The 16,044-nt window shown below is 38.8% G+C and overlaps 1 protein-coding gene across 3 annotated transcripts in view; it reads right to left on the reverse strand.

The window, feature by feature from the left end:
* Positions 1-1,110: 1,110 nt before the first annotated feature.
* Positions 1,111-16,044, reverse strand: part of etv6 (ETS variant transcription factor 6) — a 22,037-nt gene continuing 7,103 nt past the window's right edge. For 2 of the 3 annotated variants that reach the window (XM_027023010.2, XM_027023009.2), the window contains exons 3-8: positions 8,377-8,541; positions 7,266-7,400; positions 5,695-6,309; positions 2,570-2,712; positions 1,920-2,020; positions 1,111-1,649 (exon numbers count right to left, since the gene is read on the reverse strand). In XM_027023010.2, coding sequence (XP_026878811.2) covers positions 1,547-1,649; positions 1,920-2,020; positions 2,570-2,712; positions 5,695-6,309; positions 7,266-7,400; positions 8,377-8,541 — 1,262 coding nt within the window. In that variant the 3' untranslated portion in view covers positions 1,111-1,546. The remainder of the gene's footprint in view (positions 1,650-1,919; positions 2,021-2,569; positions 2,713-5,694; positions 6,310-7,265; positions 7,401-8,376; positions 8,542-16,044) is intronic. The other variant, XM_027023011.2, reaches the window with a different exon arrangement.

A 16,044-nucleotide genomic window follows, 5' to 3' on the forward strand; every position in this document is an offset into this window, starting at 1 on the left:
TTTGAGATCCCCATCTTTAAACATCAATAGCTAAAAGGTTTAGTGTATTTTTTGTTTTACTACACAGTGACAGCTTGACCTGACAAAGCTTTGCTGTACCCTCCATGTTCTGAGATGGTACTTGGATAAATCAGTATGGATTTTTGTCTCTATACTAAAGAACTTTCAAGATTTGAAATAATAAGATGAATATGAGGCTGAAGTGCAGAATATAATCTATTTTTTCAAATACATTTGGATTTAAAAAAAAAAAACTGCATTGTCATTGGAATCACCCAAACTCTTCACAGTGCACTTACCTTCTGCTGTTCTGATGTCACCTTTGCATAATAATTAAAAGATATAAACTCAGACTTTGTGCAGAGTTGTAACCATATGTTGTACAATGCACAATTTAAATAAAACCTAGTAAAATAATCAGCACCAAGGACAGATATTTTTTATAAATTATTATGCAAATATAGAGAAATAATGCCCATCCACTGTAGTTCACCTGATAGAGCAACAGGGACCAGAACACATGGTGTCATACTAATAAATACGCAAGTCCCTTTGTATAAGGGCATGTCCTAAATTTAAATGTAGTGCAAATCAGTATGGCAAGACTTTTTTTTATCCTAATTCAGCAAATAACTTGCCAGTAATCTCTTCAGTTTGCCAGTCATACCTACAAAGTCACCCGTTTGCATAGTTGGTCCATTATCTACATATTTATCAGGGACCCAACCAAAAATGCACTAAATATACTACTAATATTTTCCGACCAGTGAGGCTTTTCTAAGATTGGTTAGTATAAAAATACAAATTACTTTAGCTTTGTCAGCCCTATTACATAAATTATTACATAAATTAGTAAATTAGTAGCTAAGAATAACTAGTTTTAGATAAATTACAACATTTCTGCAATGTTTTTAGTTTTCTGCAGAACACCTTTGTTGTATTTTTCTTTATTCACATGTGGGTAACAAACCACTACACTGCGTAGCCTAGCACAAGCAGAACTATGGATTACTGTTCCTGAAAGAGCATTTGTACAGACAAACAATTATTTAACTAAGCAACTATAAATCCCAATGTGATGACTGGTTAAAATCAATACAAAAAGAATCCTGACTGAAATTAAATTTTATTTTTGAACTGAATTTAAATGACTTTTTTCTTTACAGAAATGGCATCATTGGCATGTACAATACACCTAATCCCCCCTACCACCCAAAAAATTGTCTGTAATGAAAAATGCTTGAAATAATTAATTGTGCCAGGAATTTTAAAGAGGCAATTTGCAAAAGAAAGGAATATTCATCAATAAAATGATTGTCATATTTAGGTTTTGCTCTCCTTAAGCATAGACCATATTGTAAAAGTAAAACTGAATTAGATTATCAAGAATCAGCATAGAAAACAGTGCAGTAAATATCCAGATTTCTAGGATTACTTCCCACTTAATCTGAGCAAATGTCCAGGCCTGCATGGTTGATACTGAAGTCAGCAAAACATTGGTGAGGCATCAACGGCTTTAAAAGTTCATCTCTGTGTGCGTCACCACTCAGCACTCCTCCTTAACATATATTTGATCATCTGTATCTGACTCGAGATGTTCCAGGCGGTCCGTCTGTCCGCTCATGATCTCGTCTGGGGTTTTCATGAACCTGTTGTGAACATGCAGAGATGACACACAATACAAATCAATAAATAGGGCATACCTAAAAAAAAAATATCTAGTTTGCCCCAACTTTGTTAGAGATATTTATTTAGTTGGAACACCTTTTAGCTGTACAGTTAGAGACTATAGCCCATTTGTTGGTATGCCCAACTTCACAGGAGAACTGGTAATGACGGAACATTCTAAACCCAGTAGGCAGTGTGTGAGTTTGTGTGAGTATACCATTTCAAATTATTGTCATTTGCTTCCCCCTCACCTGAAAAGCAGTCTCTGTCCTGGTTCTTTCCTAATGATATTCAGTTTGTAGTAGTGTCTTAGTGCTCTTGACATCTTCTCATATGTCATGTTTGTCCTGTTCTGTAAGCACACCACAGAGAACACAACCTCATAATGAAAAATACATTTCAGAAGTCATGGGAAATATGGAATATTTGGTTATGAGTTTTATGATAAAATATACACAAAGTGATCTCTTCATTGGATATACTTACTTATAGCAGTACCTAAATAATCTGCCATACAACTTTCAACTCCAAGATGTAGTCCACCACTTTTGCTACTACTAATGTACTAATGTACTGACAGTTGACGAATAGGGTTCATGTTCCCTGTGTATCTTGTGTCAGCTTTTAATGGCCTCTCTGAAATGGATTTGAAGGCTAGGTGAAAGCTGGATGCTTTTAATATACATTTATACTGTAGAAACAAATATCTGGATATCACCTATGTTGTTGTTTGTTATTTTAAAGCGGGTAATTCATGAAAGAAGACACTGGAAATATGTATTAGTCTCAACTGTGCCAAAGTCACCATCAGTCAGCTAACTTTTAATTCCATGAATTTCACAGAAAAGAACCAGTGGCCTACAAGTGCTGCATTACAGAAATTAGACAATTCCTGACATACCTTATGGTTTCCCCACAGTCGAGCCAGACCATTGGGGTCAATGATTCTAAACACTTTGGTGTCACGGTCCTCCCAGCGGATGTAGTTCTCATAACGGCTGTCCGAGAGCAGCTGATACACGTAGTCCCACAACAATCTGCAATCTAAAAGTAAAGGAAAAAAAGTGGCTTATTCCCCCTGAAAGGTGGAATAATAATAAGTAAGAATAATAAATAAATAATCTCCATTTCCCTCTCTTATTATTCAGTTGTTTTCGTTTATTATTATTATTATTGGGTTTTTTGGGGGGTTTTTTTAATTACAAAATTAAAGAGTAGTGCACATGTCACTGGATAAAGGCAAACATGCATACCCCCAAGCCTGACCTCAAGAGAGAAAAATAAATATAAATAATGAACAAAAACACATTCTTCACAGTTGGCCATATCTGAGCATTCTTAACACTATATATTGAACCCTGTCTCTAAGTTACATATAGTCTAGATTTACAAGGCATTTGTGTGGATTTATGTTCTAAAAACAGATAATGCAGGCTGGACCTGTTATAGTGAATTTAAGATGGATATAATGTAAATAAGCTGTTCTAATTGGCTGCCATGTATTGTGTCTTATTCAAAAAGGCACTCAGAGAAACAACATGCCTGAGAACTAAATTTAACTGTAAGCTAAATAGATATGCAAGTAAATTTGACATCTTGAATGATGCCCTGAAATGGCATAGTGAAAGGTGTTTTTTGAAACTTTAAAAATATTTACATATTACATAATTACATGTTGTCTTTTAATCCTATGTGAAGCACTTTGACCTACATTTAAGTTAGGAGCTATACAAATAAAGCTTATTATTATCATCATCATCATCATCATCATTATTGTTGTCTTTTCTTATTAGTACTATTGTCTATTCTTATTAGTACTATTGCTATTATTATTATTATTATTATTAGTAGTAGTAGTAGTAGTAGTAGTAGTAGTAGTAGTAGTATCATCAAAAGTTTAGTCAAAAGATCAGACATTGACCTTGAGCACTCCAGCTAATCATCTTATAGATTTTCTTATACCACAGAGTAACAGATTTTGTAACTCTCATAAAAGTTGCCATAGAACAGAAAATGATTTAACTTTGCATAGTTGAATAAAGAGAGTTCAGTACATTGAACTCTCATATCTTGAAACACAAACACTGACTCCTACTTCAAATGCAAATACCACGTAAGCAAAATTAGGAAATGGGTCAATTACAAAATCCTAAATTGTTTCATAACAATCTTGACCAAGTAATATTTATGCACCCAAAATTTACCTACATCAGTCTACACTCAGGCAGAAACTTAAAAGGTTCTGCAGGAATTAAGAACAAGCACAGACAATGGAGGAACAACCGTGAAAATGGCAGATTATGTACAGAAATGTATTGTTCCAGGCTGTGCAGGGGAAATCAATCATTTTCATACACTTTTTTAACGTTCCCAAGAAACTGGACTGTCAACAAGCATGTATCATATTTAAAAGCATCTTGGAAAATTTGAATTTGAAATTGTTAGTTTGCTCTGTACATTTCACTCCAGACAGTTTCTCAAACCTTGGTCAATATAAAGCAGTCTTCACTCAGCTTGTGTTGTCACAAAAAATCATGTGAAACAAATAATGGTAGCTAGTATAGGTGATATTAGCTACTACCTAGCAAGCTCCAAGTAATGATCATAAATAGCTAGCTAACTGGTATGACAGCCTAGTTTATTTACAAAGAGATTCTTTTTAATTTTCTGCCTGTCTCTCATTCAAAGAAATAGCCTGTGTTGTCATATAAATCTACAGTACAATATGCATTTGTCAATATAATATGCTTTGTCAATCCCTTTGTCAGGTAAATTTGAAATTTACCTGACAACTCGGAAGCCAACTACTTCAGTTGCTTAGAGATATATACTCTCCAGTTAACTAGCTCCTAACTTCAGCTTCTCCAGTACTGAAGTGGAAACAGTTTTCATTTTACAAGACATGTAGTCAGTCTCATAAAATCAGATTTGTTTGAGAACCCAAGTATTACTTCTTGCTATGTTTGTATTGCATGATTGGATAATTTGGATATAAAGTAGATGCCTAAATGCTCCATGGTTCACTTCTATAGTTGATATTGATTCTCTGTGAGTCATCACGGTGCCTCGATATAAAGCAGCCAATCAGAGCAGAGCTCATCAAATTATACATGAAAATAGACATGGAAAACCACATCTCAGGAGGGTGTCTCTCCCACATGGGGTCCGACCAAAGTCCCATAATGTCTATATAGACATCAGAGAACAGTATAAAGTACTTAATAAATGCATTCTATGGCACCTTTAACCAATTATTAAGAATACATTTCATACCCAAGGGTAACAGTTTATCAAATAGTTTATGGTAAATTTAAAACTGTTTATCCAACAGTTTGTGTTAAATTTCCCAGTATAATTTCCCATTTTCATTAAGTCTGAAAATGTATATTCACTCTCATTAAGTCTGAAAAGTACACTCCTAAACTTGACAAACAGGGGAGGTATTGCGATCAAGGTTGGGACTGAGGGACCTTAATCTTATTAAGCCTTAAGGCTTATTATTAGCTATTAATCATAATAATTATTAGTTATTAATCTTTAAGTATATTATTTAGTAACTACAGTGAGTTATTGAGTAACTACATTTTGATTAAAATCTAAGGTATTTAGTTACAAGATTGAAAAATAAGAGTTGTGACCTACTGGTTTCTAGAGGAAGTGTTGAATTATGAATATTACATCATGATCTAACATTCATGTTCTTTCAGTTCAGCAGGTTAGGATATGTCTACAAGAGCAGCTGTAAAGTCTGTGCACCTGCTGCATTAGGTAATGTGATATTCTACCACCAGCCAAGACGAGTCATGACAAACCAATCAAATGTGGTTTTTCATGCCCCCACAAGGCAGAAGGAAGAGGTTCATCTGGTGTGGAGGCTAGTAAAAATGATTAGTGTTTTTTTTCCTCCAATTCAAGGAACCTTCCTGATTTATAACTCCCCAAATACCCTCATTCAGATCCTGTAGGGTTGGTAAGGGAAGGTAACTTCTGTCGGGTTTTAGTACCATACACGCAGCATGGTCTTACCAGCGATGCGTCCAATGGGTATGCCTTGCTCATCGGGCGGTGAGACAGGCATGATGATCTGATTGCGGTAGCGGGCATCTTCCGCCGCATGGAGCTGGTGTGCCTGCTGGTGCCCTGCCAGGCTCAGTGGGTGGTGGGGGGGTGGATGGTGAGTATGGTGATTGTGATGGTGATGGGCCTTCCCCTCTCTGCCATTTTCCTGGGGAGCCGCCCGGCCATGCCGGAAGTCACCCGGCACGCCTGCTCGCCCGGGGCTGAGGAGTAGCGGGTGCATGATGGCACTGGGCATGAGCTGGATGACGCGAGGCGGCGGAACCTCCTCCTGGCAGGGGCTGCCTGGCCGTAGGGCGTCACGGGGCATGGGACAATGCCCATTGGGGGCTGTGGGAGACACCGACAATGGGTACAGATCATCATGAAGGTGATTGTTGCTGTCGGGCAGCTGGGAGGATGTCTGTTGTGAGTCTTCAGCTGAGCCAGGGTGGGGGAGAGGCGGGTCTGCGGGGGAGCGCCGGGGTGCGGCATGGTGGGGCGAGCGGGAGCGGTGTCGGAGTTCGATAGTAGGGGGGTGAGTCAGGAGAGTGTCTGTCCCACGTGGGGTTCGTAGTACCGTTTCTAATGCACAGAAAGAGAAGTGCATGTGAGACTTTTCAGCCAGCAGAGGGACCCATAAGTGCTTGTGGATTACACCTGATTCAAATATATTTGGATACAGAACTGGATAGAAGATCATAAGAAAAAGAGAAGTGTGGGAGTTATATACATATACTCTGAGGTTGATTACATGCATAGTTAAAAAAAAAAATCTAACCAAGTAACAATTGTACATAAGGCAATCTGTGTTTCTGTGAAAGGTAATAATTTTATCATTGAATAAATGTGAAATGCTATTTCCAGTGAGCCAGGTGGACAGAAAGTGTATTCATTTGCTCAACACATGGGATCAAATGCATTTAATAAAATTTAATCTACAACTTGCCAGTAACAAGATATGGCTGCATTAACCTGATTTTTGAAAAAAAAAACCATGAAGGTCTAAAGCCTGGTGACATTAAACATGCTATTTAAATACAGGTGCATTTCCTTGTACAACAGGTTTTTCTGTCAACATTCAAAACTGCCACTTCCTCCTGGTCCACCTGTTGATTCAGGGTACACCCATGTTTAGAATCAGTGTCTCCCAAGTCCTCAACGACAGAGAGTTCAAAGTCAATTTGCTATACACGGAAGTAGGCAAATTCCTTATCTCTATTAACTGAGTAGAAAAAAAACAGGGTCTGTACTTCCTTGAAAGCTGGACTTCAGGCGATTTAATCTCATTACTATGTGAGCATTTTATGCATTATCTTGTTTACAGCATACTGAAGTGCAGATTGGAATATAATCAAAGCAGCGTATATACAGAACAAAAGATTAGCGGGTTTATTTGATGCAACATGATAAATCACCAGTTATAGATTCATTCATTCACCTTATTGCATGGTATCAAACCTGTGATGAAGCTTCATGTCTGGTGTGTGCTACAGGTAATGTAGCACTAAAGCAAGTGATCTCACTATAAGAACACTCACCCTCAAGTCTGTGGTGCTGAAGTGCTGCATCGGGCAGGGAGTGGAAAGGGTTTCCAGGGTAACATGTGGAAGGGAGGGAGGAGTGGGGCTTTCTCTGCTTCAGTATGTGCTGCAAGAGTTCATACAGGACATCCCCTGTGGAACAATGACAAAAAGTAAGAGTCACGGATGGATCTCCCATGGCCTTTGGTGCTAAATGTCTATGAAGCAGGCTGAAACTGTGCCCACTGCATTCCATTAGCATTGTTGTTTGCTAAAGAGCAACTATTTTAAATGGTTTATTGAATGTTTATTCTCTAATATTATGCTTTTACCATTGTCCAGTAGCAACAAACAAAAAAACAAACAAGTAAACATAAATGCTTAAAAAAATAAATACAAACTTTAAGATTAGACAGAAATGCATATGACCTGTTTGTCAATTTTAGGACAGTGTAAAAGCCAAACAAAAAAGAAGGATCATTTCAGAAAGTTCCTCTCACAGTGGATCTCATGAAAATCTGTATTTTGAGACTTCCAGCCAGAATTTCAAGGAAATTATTCTTATAAAGGAAGTCAGCACACAAGCAGGTGCACACACACACACACACACACACACACACACACACACACACACACACACACACACACACACACACAATTATACATACACAAACAAAGCGAGATACCTTTCAGTTCTCAGTTTCTGGTCATCTAGATGCAGAGAGGGAAATTCCTAATGCAACCAGGTGACAGTTGTGGCTAGAAGAACACTTCCTTACCAAATGCTTACCCAATTCTCAACTTCCTCCCTAGGCAGAAAACTACACTGACAACCAGCTTCAACCACCATTCTTTTGTGCCTGCATCCAGTAAATAAGGGATCATTTCCCAAGCATGTAATTTTACTTCAAAACAACTAATGTGTCATTTAAGAAATCAACAGACAGTACTTGAAATGATGTACTGCATTTACTGAAAATTTTTCAATGACAACACTTCAGACTAACTGACTGAACTAAAGTATAAACCACAAAAAGGACTCCTGAGACTTCTCAGAAAGTGTAAAGTAACAGGTATATATATATATATATATATATATATGGGGGGGGGGGGGGGGGGGGGGGGTCACCTGAATGGGGTGAACGGTAGCGGAAGTCCTCCTTAGTGAGCAGGAGGAGGGCCTTTCCATTCATCTGGAAGCTTCCGCTGGAGATGGGCCGCAGAGCGAACTCTCTCTCTGCCCAGCGCAGCCACTGTCCCACATCTTCCCTGCTCCACAGCACGGGCTGCAGACCTAAAGCCATCGTGGCAGAGTGAGAGCATTAACAACCTCCAACCAACTGTAGAACCACAGACTTAAATGCTAGGTGAATTTAGAACTAAAAGAAGCCAATAAGAGTGTGTAGCAGAAGTACAAAAATCAACAACAAAAAAATAAATAAAATTTAAAAAAACGAATGACATGCTAGGACGTGTCATTCACCACCTCCCCACGCCCTCACCCTCGCAAATGCTCAAGTTTTGCATTCAGATTTCACCAATGTCTGTACAAATCAAGCACACCCCTCTTAGCGTTTTTAAGGTCTTCCCAGAAATGAAACCAGTATGCCTGGAATCAGTACAAAAACCAAACCCCTGGCTTTGAATGCAAAAGTTGCACATAAAATCACTCAGTGTTCACTGACTTCATATAATACCAGCTACAGTGATATTCTGACTGACCATGGCAAAAAGGAGTTGAAGCTTGGACTGAACATTTGAAGAGAAAGCATAAATATATTGATTGATTATTATAAATACATTGGCATTCTTGGTATCTGCTTATGGTTAATGCTTTTCCAACATCTAAGAGGTTATCAGACCTATGCAATGGCATAGTGTAACAGAGGAAAGTGTTTGTCAAGTAGTTACAAGCCAGGTAATTATACAGTCATACAAACTGCTTCCTTGACAAAAGTTTTTTCTTGTTACAACATGATAGAAAATGTATACTTAACTAGGGAAAAGTGTGCATTCTCTCCCTTTGTGGCAAATGTATTCAGTTCTTGGGACACCTTCCTTAACACCTGTTACAAATCCATCTTTTTCCTTTCTTTGGCAGAATTCAAGCTAAGAATTCACTAAGAATAATAGATAAAGTTCAACTGGCAAGACGGTAGTGCTGCTTGCTGCAAATATAACAACAGTAACGTTGAAACGGGTGCCTATTACAGATGTATAGCCTATGTATAGATATGCCATATACCTCCCACATCTAATACCTTGTGTTATGATGTATTAAAAAAGTAGTGTTTAAGCAAATGTAAAAACAGTAAAATAAATAAATTTGCACATTTTAGTTGCACATTCTGAGTGATATAATCATGGCTAGAATTATTATGAAATTATTTATTATTATTAATTATTATTATGAAAATGGAGTTTATCTTACAGTAGCTTGTAGCCATGCGTGTATGTTTAGGTATTAAATATGTATGTTTAAGTCATTGTCATGAAGGGCTTGTGTAGTTGTAGCCTCCTGCACAATGCCCTTCAGTAAAGTGCTACCTAAAGGTTTAATGTTTTGTTGTAGTAAGTTTTCTTACTATCTATTCAAAAGTTCATAGTGTGTGTCAATTGTGACATGAAAGGTAACAGAAAAAAAATCAGCTAATCTTGGGTTCCTTACTGTAACCTCAGATGGGCATAGGTCCTGTAATGTTTGACAGTGTTTACTGTGATCACTAATCCAGCCTACTCCCTGTTGTTTCTCTGTATTTACAGAGTAAGCACTCTGTACTTCCATAATAAGAATGGGAGAATAGCACTTTATAAACCCCTGCATTACTTATTATTCTGTAATTAGATACATGTATGTTACATTAGTGTATTCAGCATTATCCTTGCATGACAGTACAAGCATTCCATAGCTGTGCACTTGAAAGAGGCAAGTTTTCCTTCTACTTCAGCCTTGAGTTGCTGCTATGCTGGATGAACATGCCTGTCAGGCACACATTTTCAAATGTATAGAGCCTTTTCTCAGTGTGTTCTTATTCAAAATCATACAACAAAGAAGAAGACTTAAGCATAAATCACAGGAGTTAGAGTGAAGTTTGTCTGCCAAACCCACATGAATACAAAAATGACCATCACATCTGTCATGAGCAAAGGGCAAAAACATTTGTTTGTATTGCACTTAATTTCCAGGAAATAATGTGGTAAATGTTGGAAAGTTATGTTGCAAGTTTCCAGTTGTTACTCTCTTATTCCTCATCTTGTTTTCTTCTGCTGTACCAGTACATGTACAAATTCATACAGGGAAGTTACATTGCAAGTTCCAGGAAATTACATGGTAAATGACAGGAAATTATGCCATACTATATGAGCTGTATTATAAAGCATTTATTTTTTATTACATATATACAAATTACATGTAAAGAGACTTACATATTTATGAGTATGACAGTACGTGAATTCCCTTGAAATTTGACCCCTGACCTTGGTGTTACTAGCACCATGCTCTACCTGCTCTACCAGATGAGCTACATGAGTAAGTACAGTTTGCACAGCTATTGCAAACCCGTTCTAACAAACTGTCAACACTTAGAAACTGCACATACTTAACTAGGCCCTATCTTTAGCTGGCAAACATACAGCCAAAGCTTTTTAATTTGTATTGCTTTGTAGGACACTTGGGAATGCTTGTTTTGTTAGTGAGTGCATTCCCCCCTGCATTTACAATTCAGATGGCGTGGGAACATGACAAATACAGCATCTGCATTGGGGAACCACCCAGAATTCCCAAGCCAGATACCCGTCAAAACTCAACATCCATGCAGAGTCTGTAGAAGCTCTATTTGACACATCTGATTACGATACCTGCCGGCAAGTCCCTTAAAAATGCACATGCCTCGCCGTATAAAGCAAAAAACCACACACACGCGCTGCTACTAAATACGTATATGTGTTTAAGCACACCCCACCATAATACCCAAAACAACTGCCTGTATCCGTCATTCCCGAATGTTTAGTTGGTCTAATTCTGGCTGATGCAGCTGCTGTCTGGGTTAGCGTTGCATGTGGAGTGGCGGGTATGCAGCCAGGATCGGCAGTGAAGTGTGCTTATCGCCAGACACCACTCGCACCCTTCCTTCTCCGCCCCGGCAGCTGGTATCTCTGACCCTCGGTATGCATGCACTGTCATCGTCATGAAGGGAATCGGAAGAAACCCCACCCCACCATGCTACAACTGTAAACCCCTTCCTTCTTTAACCTCCACGCCCCCTCCAAACTGGCCCCAAACAAAGAGACTGTTCATGCATTTTGTTTGACATCAAGCAGACATCATATAGAAAGTACATTTGCACTGTTCTTTGTGGTGCTGCAACTATGCTCTGTTCTCTGTTTCTCACTCTCAAACTTTGTTTTTAAGCTGCTACATCACTAGCTTTGAATTTAAGAGTAATTTGGTTTCCATAGTAACTTGTCATCTCAATCACAGATATCCAGTACACAGCAGGGTGCAGGTGTTTGCTTGCATGTGTGCGTGTGTGTGCGCGTACACACACGCGTGCATGTAGGTGTATGCGCGCATGTGTTCATACTAGTGTCCCCAAGCAGCAGCGATGCACAGAGCAATTTAGAGTTCTACTAATGTCTTAGGTCATGTGGTAGCAAGCCTTGAGATTGGCTGGGTCCAGTGCACAGCACTGGCCATCTGCACAGAGCCTCCAGAGAGACAGTTACCCACAGGAGGTAGGAGAGGAAGAGAGCCTGAACTTCCCACAACGCACTTTAACAGGAAGCCCGGCCCCCTCCTTCACCCCAGCACAGCCGCACAGGCTCAGTTTCAGAACAGGAAGCCTCCTGCGGTAAAGGCTGGGGTGACGTGGAAGGTTTTATCAACAGTCAGCAGCAAAGGAGCGAGCCAGTGAGGAGGGAGGGAGCAGGAATGGAGCGGTTGGAATCAAGATGGAGAGAGTGCTTGAGAAGACCACATCAACCAAGACCGACAATGAAGTTAAGCAGAGACAGAGAAGGGTCATTTTGATTCAGTATTTGTTCATGCTGTTATTTTACTCACCTCCCCCCCCACCCTATCTCACCCACCCACCAGACCACATACTCTATGGAGTATGAAGCTCAAGCCATGAAGTTGAACCCCCACAGCTGTTGCTATGTGGGTATCTAATCTGGTCTGATGGCATAATTCACGCCCCCTGGAATCATGGGAGGGAGCTCCCAAAATGGAGCGCTCTTGACTCAAAGAGATGCATGGTGTTGCCCAGGCAACCCCCAGGCACCAAGGATGAATGGAGGAGAGTAGAGATGAGATCACTGCTATCTGGTTTCATTGTTGCTCTCACAACTCCCCCTCAAAGACTCTATTCACAGAACATGTTATGTCTCTCTCCCTCTCTCTCACACACATTCGCATGCACACACGCTCCACTGTATGAGTTTGCACCACATATGTATGTGGGCTTTTTCATAATTTTCAAGTACAATCAAATGCCATTATTGCAAAACTGTGATTACAGTGAATCCCTGTTATTCAGTACAAGGTAATGCATTGTTAGACAATGTAAACATTTCGGTCAGTGTGATCAAGGCACACACAGCAAATATTCTCATTTATCACAGTAATGACAAATGATGCTGTGGGTATGATACCACATGGCCTGCAGCACAGGCAGTGTGCAGCCATTCATGATAAATGGACTGCAGAGACCAAAAGCTTAATTGTTACATGCTCAACTGTTTTGGATGGAATCCATGTAATACAGCCATACAATAATGGAGATATATGTGTGCCCATAAGCGGGCATGGTGATTGTGCTGGAGGCTGGTGATACATCTGTTAAAAATCCACTTGTTACAAAGTATGGTGCTTCACATTAACACAAATATCCTACTTCGCCTTTTTGTTCCTAAAAGCATCCACTTGCTTACTCAAGTACACCAGAAAACCTGTACAAAGCAAACATCTAAACAACTCGCATTTCCCCCTACCCTTATAGAGCCCTTTACAAGCCAACAATGAATGTTGACAAACCTCAACCTGAGGTACACACGTGGTTTTAACTGCAGAATGCCTGCCTACCCACACACACACACACACACACACACACACACACACACACACACACACCATCTTTACTCTCTGTGTACCTCAGTATATCTGTCAGTCATCGGTATTGAGAAAGAAAAAAAAAATGTAATAACATTCAGTATCTTGGCTCTGAATGGGACCTAGGTGGCAATGACACAGGTTCTTGTAAAGTCCAGTCTCGAAGCACCTCATGTTCTGTGGCCTCTTCACTTATTGCACCTGTGGAGAGTGCTCATCTTTAGGCCCCAGTGCCAAATGCATGACTGCAAAGCAGGACAGGACATGCTGAATGAAATATTTGAACAAGTACTGTCAAAAAGATTCAATGGAGTGAGTTTTTGTTTTTAAAATATATATATATATATATATATATATATATATATATATATATATATATATATATATATATATATATATATATATATATATATTTATTTATTTTTGTGTGTGTGTGTGTGTGTGTGTGTGTGTGTGTGTAATAAATAAAAAATAAAAGTCTTCCCTTTCAAGATCCTTTTTTATTATGTTTGTCTATTTTAGGTGTTCTGGTGAAACTCTAAAATATCATGATTAATGATGTTCTTTTAGAAGATCTTAACGCATTACATTTGTCAATTTTTAGCTATCCTGGCTCAACTCTAAATAGGGTGACTAATAATTGTTGTTTTTATGGCCAGCTGAGATTTCTATCAACTAATGAAAAATTCAACTGAATGACATTTGTTGTCCAATGCCCCTGATGAGATACAATATGTATTTTACATGCACAGCAAAAACTTCTAACTACTTCAGTGGTGGAGTCTTTACTGTGCCAGCAGGGTGTATGCCTTTATATGAGGGCAGATTGCATGGATCCATGTTCAATGCACACTGGCCTAGCATGCATTAAAGGGGTTAAAGCTCATGATTCATGATCAATCCCTTTCTGGTAAATACCTCCTTTTCAGACAACATGCATGTATTATAGGGTTTATCATTACAGCCATTTTCCCATTGTATACCACGGACTACCAGCTGGCATCAGGGGACATTTTACAATGCATCTGCTTTGTTGAGATCTTACCAAAAACAATTTCCCCAGAATCAAAGATAATGATGTACATTTTAATTTTAATCTAACTTCATATTCCTATTTATTGGCTAACAACAATATATAAATATGAATTTGCCAAGATTAGTCATGGACATTACTGAGTCTGGAACAAAAACTGGAACAAACAGAGTTGAAGGTTTTGTGTCAAAACCAACATTATTTCAACAGTTGGCAATTAGTTGTCAGGTAATTAACAGGGCACTGCACTTACACCCACCATTTGTTGTGTCCAAGTTTAATGCTAAACTGAAGGCATACTACAGAGTGATTTGCACTGTAACCTGCATATGTTGGTCATGGCATTTTTACATACAAACACAAAAACAAGCATTATTAGCACAGAGGTTTATCACTCTTACAGAAAAAAATGTGAGAAATGTGCATAGTTAGGTTTCCCAAAAACATGACGAGTCATAAATCCATCCATTCACCCTCTTCACCAGCCCTGTGTCTGATGTTCTCCCTTCACCTATATTGTAAAAGCATATATTCTCCACCCTGATTTGCAGTTTGGGCCCAGACACTGCTCATCTTATCCATTAATAATCAACTGCTTAATTCTTGTATGTGTTATTCTGAAGGTTTTTGCTTTATACAATATTTCTTTGAACTTTGCTTTCTCTTCCTCTGTGATTTAGCCATGCATGATTTACCATACATGACTACACCAGAATCAACCACTGCAAAACTCACATGATAGTATTGTTCTACAGTCAGAAGCAGAAGCTTTTTGGAAGTGTTCTGTGCAGGATGTAAGCTTACACTCGCCACTTAAGTCAAACTCCACCTGCAGCATTCTTTAACTGCTTTTTCTCCAACTTACTGATCATTTCCTTCATAGAACTACATTTATATTTACAATATTACTATATAAATTTTTTGTAAATAAAGCTTAAAGTCTGGAAGTTGCATCTTTTCAAAGAACAGTAATTTATGGATGTATGGACAAATAGATATTTTTTGTTATTTACTTATACATTATTACATTGCAGTGCACATGTTCTCTAAGCTGTAAGGAGCCCTATTCAAATAAAAAAAAACAAAAAAGAAAGAAAATGTTTTATTTATTTAAATAGTGGCAAAGAGGAGCTCATTTTAGAGTGTATGGCTCCTCACACATCACAAATGTTTTTTGAAGCAGGCCCCATATATCGTCTCTGTCTCCCTCACTCTGTCTCCCTCTCTTTCTTCCCCCTGTCTCTCTGTGTCTCTCCTTTTCTGTCTGTCTCTTCCTCCCTAATGACATGTGGAGCCGGTTGTGAGCAGGAAGAGAACCGGCTGCGCTCATTTTTTGGCCGTTGGCATGGGACAACAGTTTCCCTTTCAGAGTGAGGGGGAGGGAAAAAAAAAAAAACTACACCCAGCACTCAGGCAGGAAGCACAGTCTGCCCACTCAGGAAATTCCTGAGGATGAGAGCAGCTTCCAGGCGCAGGAAATTTCCCCTCTGAAAAGAGTGTTCTCATATAAACACACAGACAGACACACACACAGACATGCAGAACAGGAGAGTGTGAGACTGGCAAAAACACTCAATCATGCCTTAATATGCCCAACTTTAACAGACCAATCAAATGCAAAAATATTCAATAATTAAATAGTAACTTACACTTTT

The sequence above is a fragment of the Electrophorus electricus genome, chromosome 2 (assembly GCF_013358815.1).
Source record: "Electrophorus electricus isolate fEleEle1 chromosome 2, fEleEle1.pri, whole genome shotgun sequence".
Lineage (NCBI taxonomy): Eukaryota > Metazoa > Chordata > Actinopteri > Gymnotiformes > Gymnotidae > Electrophorus > Electrophorus electricus.